Source organism: Watersipora subatra, chromosome 10 (assembly GCF_963576615.1).
Source record: "Watersipora subatra chromosome 10, tzWatSuba1.1, whole genome shotgun sequence".
In the NCBI taxonomy this organism is placed as follows: Eukaryota; Metazoa; Bryozoa; class Gymnolaemata; order Cheilostomatida; family Watersiporidae; genus Watersipora; species Watersipora subatra.
The window spans coordinates 27,802,821-27,812,212 of NC_088717.1; the positions used below are offsets into that span (position 1 = coordinate 27,802,821).

At 37.3% G+C, this 9,392-nt stretch overlaps 1 protein-coding gene across 3 annotated transcripts in view; it reads left to right on the plus strand.

Annotated features, from left to right (window-relative positions):
- The first annotated feature begins 20 nt into the window (after nt 1-20).
- LOC137406411 (THAP domain-containing protein 1-like) overlaps nt 21-9,392 on the plus strand; it is a 29,610-nt gene continuing 20,238 nt past the window's right edge. For all 3 annotated transcript variants that reach the window (XM_068092984.1, XM_068092986.1, XM_068092985.1), the window contains exons 1-4: nt 21-151; nt 949-1,194; nt 2,690-2,775; nt 8,992-9,193. Coding sequence is in view for 1 of the 3 variants with exons in the window: in XM_068092986.1 (XP_067949087.1) it covers nt 2,735-2,775; nt 8,992-9,193 (243 nt within the window). In the remaining 2 variants the exon portion in view is untranslated. The remainder of the gene's footprint in view (nt 152-948; nt 1,195-2,689; nt 2,776-8,991; nt 9,194-9,392) is intronic.

The following is a 9,392-nucleotide window of genomic DNA, read 5'->3' on the forward strand; positions in this document are numbered from 1 at the left end:
ATGGGGCTTCCGGCTGTAATTAGTGAAATAGCGGTTCATAGTTATCCCCAAAAAAAATTCATTGATCTTCTAGAAATCTGTGTTTTGTCATTAATTGTTACAACTACGACAACCCTGAAATACGGAGGGTTAATGATATATCATTTCACAGGTGAGTTTAGCGTTTTACTCCTGCATTAGTACCACTAGTACAGCAGTAGCTGTTTAGAAGAAGCTTGCTAGTAGTTGGTTAGTAGTAGCTTGCTAGCAACTGGTTAGTAGTAGCTTGCTAATAGCTGGTTAGCAGCTTGCTTCTGTTACTACTCACATCCAGCCTTTAGTGAACCTTTGCCTGATTTTTATTATTTTACACATCACTATCGTTGACTGTATTTACTAGAATTAATTTGTATTGTTGGTTGATTCATCTTGGCTGGTGTTGGAGATAAAGTAGGTCAGTACTGGTGCTGCTAAATTCAAATAACAACAGTCACTGTTCTCATAGATCAGGAGTGCCAGTTACATGGAACAATCTTTGTTAGTAACTACAATCTCTATCATTATCACTAGAGCAAGTTTTTTTCAATAAAGGCCAATAAAGTAAACTTCTGTTAGTTGATAAGAATGTTATAAAACACAAAAAACATCTTGGGCATTAAAGTTACATTTTTCTAAAAGGTTGAAAGTCAATCTTTCAGGTTTTTCTTTGTCAATAAAAGTTTCCCTTAGTTATAACTGACTATAAGACCACAAATCCTAATCAGTATGTTCTTTTAATCATTTGATTACCTAGTTTTCTTATCATCAGGTTTTTGAGTAAAGAGAAAGAGCCAGAAAGATGGCATACTCGGTGGACTGTTTCCAGGCGGCAGGAGATCCTCAGCAAAAATAAAATTTTATGTAGTGCGCACTTCAATGAGTTTCCATTTTATTCCCAATTGCATCAAAGGATAACTGTTATTATTTCAGGAGGCTGGAACAACAACCCAGCAGTACAGCAGTTCCAGCATATCTTTAGGCGCTTGGTTACAAGATGTGGTGTTACACCAGGAGCTACTGGTAATGTCAGATCTATGGATGACACTGCATTGTTACAAGTTTCTACTACCTATGTGCCACCAACTGTTGGTAGTGAAGATTATGTTGAAGATGTTATTGACAAACAAACTATGCTTCCCGAAGGAATGCTAAACATTACATCACATCCTGTTCTTGGTAATATTGCTGTATATTTATCTGGTCGGCTTGTCAGAAAACTTCTTAAAAAGTTGTGTTGCGAGCCATGTAGACTCTCCCTAATTCAGTCTAAGGAAGTTAGCAAATATGACGATATTCATGTTCTATTAAGAGTTAAGAACAACGGTGGCTTGATTTCTCATTCTGATGATGTTGTAACAGTTGTTCTATGCACCAAAAAGTATCTGACGGCGGCTACATCAGCAAATCAATGTTTGAAATATCCCAAGATTCTGAAGTGTGTAGAAGAAGAGATTGCACGCTATGATATATTTGAATTAAAGCAACATTGTACTGACATTTTTGTAGGAATTGATAATCATCACTCCTCACTACTAGCTTTAGTGGTTGAAACATACTTTGATTTAAGACATCACCACTTTGCCTATTTAAGAAATCTAGATTTACATGAAGCGAACATCAGACATAATGCTACAAAAAACATAATATTTAGAGGACAGTGAACTGTTATGTCGCTGGGACAAAAATTGTCTATAGCCGGTTTAAGTTAGTATTTATTTTTAAGACTTTTCTTTATACATGCATACAAATTGTACAGTTTGCAGGCATGTAGTAGTTCAATTTATTACATAATTTATATATACTATAATGCTATTAGACATTATATTAGGATCATCAGAGCATCTGGCTCATTAATTTTTTATGCATAGTCTATTTATTTCCTGAATCACAAGAAAATTTGATGGTCAAGCATAATGTAATTAAGATTTATAGTTTGCTTTATATATGCAAACAATTTGTACAGTTCGAAAGCATTTAGTTGTTTAATTTATTATATACTTTTTCTATATAATGCTATTAGACATTGTATTAGCATCAGAGCATCTGGCTCATTTTCTATGCATAGATCATTTATTTTCTAAATGACAAATAACTTTCGTGGTCAAGCATACTGTAGCTAAGATTTATAGTTTGCTTTTTGTCTATATCAACGAATAATGCATATAAATATAACACAAATCAAGATATATTGAGTGTTGGGACCTACTGGCGCTAAAGCTAATCTAGGCTCGAGGCCAATCCAACTACTTTTTGAACAAAGCAATGTAGGTTGCAAGATTTTAGTCAAATGTATACAACAGTTTTGGCCAGTTTTCTGCTCTTGGTGATGTAAACAACTATTGTGATTTCTTATTAGATAGTCAATAAGTTTTAAAGCTAAAGTTCACTGGGCTGGTAAGGCGAGCGATGCCAATGATACCCTTAAATCCGGTGGAAACACCTGTTGATAAGAAATGCAAATTATATAGAGTTGTCTGCCTATTGTTGAAACCGTGCCAATAGCCATCTACAACAAAAACTTATAGCCTAGAATCTAGATCTTTAGCTAGCTTGACTTTGATATATAGGTTGAATGAATATGTAGATCTTTATCTTGACTCTGATATATAGGTTGATTAAGATTGGGGATGGATAAAAGCACCCACAAGCTCATTGAGATTAAATGTTGTAGAATGTTGCTAGGTTACTATAAACGGGAGCGTGAGCATGGACCAAGATGGCACTCAAATTGTTACGCGGACCTGGGCCATTTCAGAGGTAGTACAATTCAGTGCTTTAGGTAATCTGATACCAAAGTTCGCCAAGTTTGGTGTATTATCAGAGCAGTATAGCTTCACAAGGTGTGAAGCTATAAGGCTCTGCGTATTATGATCAGCCTACACACAAGTGAGCTTATTCTCAACCAGGTTTTTGTAAAATCGCAGAAAGCTTCTTTATTGAGCCTATTTGCCATTAATTTTCTTTGTCTAGTTTAGAGACAGTAGAAGTGTTGGCTTTACATAAACACTACTTATTATGGATGCATTTTATAATTTATTATGTTCTATCACGTCAAAAGTGTATCTATTTGAGTACTCCCAGCCCTGTTGAATATAGCACTCAGGGTTAATGGCTGCTAATAAAAAGCAATAAAAAATATTTAAAAAAAAACACTAGCCAGTATAATTGCAGCAAGTGCAATGATACTCAAAGGTTAAGTACTTTACATGTACTTGAGTAGCAATACATAACATCTATTCAACTGCAGGTTTTTGATTGTCTCTCAACAGTTGGGCTGATTTTGAATGGTAGAGTTTATGGAAAAACTGTTGTATTTGTCACAGCAATTAAATATCATTCCAAAGCCTTGCTAGTAACTTAGGAAATGCTGGATTGCAGATACATGTATTTTAGAGGATTATAAATTACATGGAAAATCAACATTCAGCCAACTTGTTAGAACACCAGCCACTATTAATTTTTGCAAAACTAAAATTTAAAAAAAAATTCCGTAAACATTTGTGAATCACATGCTCACCAAAGACTTTATTCTACATATAAATACCTATACCGTATGTACTCTTGATTGTTGTCATGCTCTTTTATAAAAAAGATCTGAATTATAGTACACACTAATTTCGCTTTAAATGTTACTACTCTCAAATGATAAAAAACGAGCCAGTCTCGAGAATGGCCTAGGCTTGTGGCGCACTACCAACAAGTTAACAACCAAATATGACTCCAGCTTTTTACAATTATGTGCTGTACATACTGCTGTTATCACTGCTATCCAAGTTGTGGAGGTTGCGATAAGAGCGTTAGGTGGCGACGAATAGAAAGATACTCTTTCTACTCACCAGTGTCTGTCGCAACGATCGTAGTACTCGTGATCCCATACAAAAACTGTACATGTATTTTCAACATAGATATATAAACCTAGATCGGCCAATAATAGCTATTCCCATTGGTTGCCTTGTCAGACTTAAATAGCATGACGTTACATCATTGTATTGTACCTAATGCTTGACTGCACTGTTGTTTACAATGGAGCTAATGAGGAGAAGGTGACAAAATCACATATATTTTCACATGAAAACCTTCTTGGATACATAATCCAGTAAACCAAAGCGATTCTGTAATAATATCTGATAACCACCATAGATTAAAAATATGAAAGTTATGAAATGTTGCACACAAATCATGAGCCATCAAGGCTTTAATTGCCACCCCCTATCCTATTCTCCTCTCTTTTCGCCTTCCCTTTTCTCCCAAGAAGAAGTGAGAAGGGGGAAAAGAGAGAAGAGGGAAAGGGGGCAATAGCCCACCCATCCGAAGAGCCAGACACTGGCTAGGTAAATAGACTAATATCATGCTGAACTAAACATGACTAAATATGATGAGTGTGCAAGTATGTCTTAATTCAAAAATGAGACAGAATGATTATTTTACAATTGGCTATGTATCTCGTTCATTAAAGCTGAAGTGTAATGATTGTTTCACTAGCATCGTGGATGTTACCAGCTATGATGTCAACCAAGCAACGAATTCCCTAATCACAGTTAAGAATCGTGGTGGCTTGACTTTGTCTTCGCCTGTGGTGATTGAGGTTTGCAACCACAGTGAGAAAGCGATGAGAGTGTTGCTTAGTAGTGCTGGGTTGGTGACAAACTTTCCCAGGCTAGCACTAATTGCCACCATAGAGAAGTTGCTGGGGTTCAACATCATCATGCTATTGTTTAAGTGTAATCTTCATGCTAGCCTAGCTCGTGAGATAGCAAAGAGATATATTTCAATCAGGGCACATTATGAAGCTAAGAATAGAGCTGGTACGGGTAGCTCATCTGGTCTTGACCCACCGGGTCAGAGGTGCCCTGGTTGGGCCATCCGACCCTCGGGTCTTCTTATACAAAGACACAGGTAGGTTTATGGCTAAATGAGAGCGATTGTATATCGCTTTTTAAGTGCGATTGAAATAGAGTCGTGTATAGTCCTAGCGCTAAAGGACCAGGCGAAATAAAACAATGTGAGTTCAGACTATGTTTTTACATCTGCGACAATAGTCTTTGGACTATAGGTTTCACAACGTTTTTCGGCAAGAAATAATCAACATGTCGGTGGTCTGGGAGTTCATGAAGAAGCCGGTTTCAAAGAAGGGTTCACCTCAATACTATTGAGGCATTTACAACGAAGGCATCCTGAGGAACTTAAAAGCGTGTCTAAGAACCTTCAATCCAGCAAATTTATTTTATTTTTAGTTTCTTTCACTAGTACCAAAAGTTTTAGGGAAGTGATGGATTTTTGCTTTCCACTATGCTGGGTTATCCATTTCTATATTTGTAAAGTATTTCTTAACTAATCTCTTCTTGGTGATTATAATAGCAGTTGAAAATAAAATCTGTAATAAAAACGCTAGCCAAATCATGCCATTAATCTATCACCTATTGAATAGCATTGATCCACCAATGTCTAGCCATAAATTGTAAATTGCATCTATAAACCAAGCCACAAAATATAATGATTGGTGTGATAATGGGTTCTTTTATCTTAGGTTATTGATGTCACAACATTACGCTGTAATAGAACTATCTCTTAACCTTAAATGAATAAAAAATCCCGCATGCTGACCCGGTCCGACTCGATCTTGGCCCTCATTGCTGACCCTGAGTCTGACTCGACCCTGCATTCCTTGGTCTCATTCCAGCTTTAGCTAAGAAAGCCACTGATTCCACTTCCCTGATCAGATCAAAACTTCACAGGCTCATCATATTTAGTCATGTTTAGTTCAGCATGATATTAGTCTTTACCTAGCCAGGGTCTGGGCCAGACCATCTGGCTCTTCGGGTGGGTGGGCTATTTGCCTCCCCCCTCTCCTTTCCCCCTTCTCTCTTTTCCCCTTTCTCCTTCTTCTTAGGGGAAGGGGAAAAGAGAGAAGGGGGATAGGAGAGGGGGTGGCAAATAAAGCCCCGATGGCTCATGATTTGTGTGCAACATTTCATAAATTTTATAGTTTTAATCTATGGTGATTATCAGATATTATCACAGAATCGCTTTGGTTCACTGGATTATGTATCCAAGAAGGTTTTTATGTGAAAATAAATGTGATTTTGTCACCTTCTCCTCATTAGCTCCATTGTAAACAACAGTGCAGTCAAGCATTAGGTACAATACAATGATGTAACGTCATGCTATTTAAGTCTGACAGGCTTTTTCCCTATTGGCCAATCTAGGCTTATATATCTATGATTTTCAATCACTGATGATTGCGACATTGTCACGTGTCGCTACCTACAATAATTCCCCCGACTAATAATAATCTAGCCTGTCTTGACAAGCTGTTGTTTTTGCGTAGTTGTCCCCTCGTCGAGCGGCGAGCAACAACAGCTTGTCACAAGACGTACTGCAGCTGATGCATCAGCTGCATTTATAGAGAGTTGTTCTCTTCCGTCTACGCGGCTTGGCCGCGATATTATGTCAGTCGCTCCATTGGTAATCATAACTGATTTCACGCAAAAATTTATGTGGAAAAAAAAAGATTACAACGTTTAACCAAAGACCAGTTTCTGCGATAAACTTTAGTAGAACTTAAGAATAAAATAAACTTAAAATAAAATCCATAAGAACAAATAAAACTGACTAATACAAAAATAGAAATAAAACTGACTGAGCGCACAAATAACGACATGTTTAGTCGCTGTTGTTGCCTAAGTTCTCAAATTCTAATAAAGTTTACTGCAGAGAGGGGTCGCCAGTTAAACGTTCTTATCTTAATTTTTCGACATAAATTTTTGCGTGAAATCCGTTATGATTACCAATGGAGCGACGGGAATAACATCGCAGCCAAGCCGCGTCAGAGCTGTGCTACTCGAGTACGAATTCGAGTACAAGTACTACTCGAGTACCTATTTCAACTACTCTCTACTCTACTCGAAGGGGCCATGATATGGGATAAATATACTCTACTTGTAATCCCTTGGGAAGAAAGTACTCGGAATCTACTTGCAAACTTAAATACTCTACTCTACTTTACTCTACATCAAATATACTCTACTTTACTCTACATCAAAATACTCTACTCTACATCAAATATACTCTACTCTTACTTGCACCAGGGAGTTGTCAACTCCCTGTTGACACAATATTTCTCTTTACTTTACCTAGACTGTGATCCAATTTGTAGTGTGTACTACCTGCTTTGTTCAGCACCACAATTTCTCTGTTTGTACTCTGTACGTGTGTCATGTATGTTGGAACAAGGGCCTTTTCTTATTGAAATGTCAATCCAAGGACACATAGACTACTGAAATGTTGTGCAAGTAACATGGTATGATAGTTAAGTGTCTGTGAGAATTCAGAAAAATAAAATGTGAGGAGAGATTTATTTTAACAATGGCAGAGGCAGGACCGTTGGTGTTCTGGCACCGAAAGCGGGAAATACTCTTCAAGCTGTACCCTTTTGCCCAAAAAGTGTTGAGTGTGCCGACAAGTTCTGCTGCCGTCGAGAGGATATTCTCTCACGGAGGCATCTGGATGAGGCCACATCGCGCCTCAATGAGAGATGCCGTTCTGGAGAACCTCGTTTTCTGCAAATGCAACAGGCTGCAGGGCCTAGTATAAATAAAGAAAACTAGAACCCGCGGATAGTTGGACATTATACTTTTATATTATCATATAATTTTATCATATTATTATCATACCCTAATCATTATCATATTATATATATAGGCCTACCTGTACTGGTTAATTTAACTGTTTTACTTGTTTGGTCGTTTTACTTTAATTTAATAAAAAGTACTTGATATTTGGTTAATGTACTCTATACTTGTACTTGAAATTCAGAAGGAAAACTCTACTTGAACTTGAAATTTGAGAAATAACTCTACTTGTACTCGGAACCAAGTTGTGATACTCTACTTGTACTCGGAATCAAGTTGTGATACTCTACTTGTACTCGGAATCAAGTTGTGATACTCTACTTGTACTCGGAATCAAGTTGTGATACTCTACTTGTACTCGGAAGGCAGAAACATGTGTATACTTGTACTTGTACTCGATTTTGTTTTGAGTACTCGCTTACTCTACTTGAACTGAAAAAAAGTACTTGAGCACAGCTCTGAGCCGCGTAGACGGAAGAGAACAACTCCTTATAAGTGCAGCTGATGCATCAGGTGCAGTACGTCTTGTGACAAGCTGTTGTTGCTCGCAGCTCGACGGGGGGACAACTACGCAAAAACAACAGCTTGTCAAGACAGGCTAATAATAATCCCGCGACCGCTGAATTATACTACCCCTGGAATGGCATTGGGCTATGAACTTCCGTGCAACAGTTTGAGCGCCATATTGGTTACGGCTACATGGGCTTCCGGCTGTAATTGGTGAAATAGCGGATCATAGTTAATGATATATTATTTCACAGGTGAGTTTAGCGTTTTATGCCTGCATTAATAGCACTAGTACAGCAGTAGCTGTTTAGACGAAGCTTGCTAATAGCTGGCTAGTAGCTTGCTTCTGTTACTACTCACAGCCAGCCTTTAGTAAACCTTCACCTGATTTTTATTATTTTTTACATCACTATCGTTGACTGTTTTACTAGAATTAATTTGTACTGCTGGTTGATTCATCTTGGTTGGTGTTGGAGACAAAGTACAGTAGGTCAGTACTGGTGCTACTAAATTCAAATAACAACAGCCACTATTCTCATGGATCAGGAGTGCCAGTTACATGGAACAAACTTTGTTAGTAACTGCAATCTCTATTATTATCACTAGAGCTAGTTTTTTTCAATAAAGTAAACTTCTGTTAGTTGATAAGAGTATTTTAAAACACAAAAAACGTCCTGAGCATCAAAGGTACGTTTTTCTAAAAGGTTGAAAGTCAATCTTTCAGATTTTTCTTTGTCAATAAAAGTTTCTCTTAATTATAACTGACTATAAGACCACAAATCCTAATCTGTATGTTTTTTTTAATAATTTGATTACCTAGTTTTCTTATCATCAGGTTTCCGAGTAATGAGAAAGAGCCAGAAAGATGGCATACTTGGTGGACTGCTTCCAGGCGGCCGGAGATCCCCAACGAAAAGGCAACTCTATGTAATGCCCACTTCAATGAGTCAATGATCGATAAAACTGGTCAAATACGTCAACTCAAGCACAGAGCGGTGCCAACCTCTAACCTAGTTGATATACCAGATCGTCTAAAGGTTTGTGGTGAATTATTTTTAATTGTAGGCTTTTTTTATAACGTTTTGTGCTTTTTTGTCATAGGTAATAAGTTGTCTTGTTTCAAACTTTGGTTTTGTGTCAGGATGTGTCAGGTTTGATGTAAGTTGTCACTGCCTAACTTAAATTGTTTTAAATTGCAATGAAGTACAAGTTTTGAGATAGGCTTACGTTTTTTTT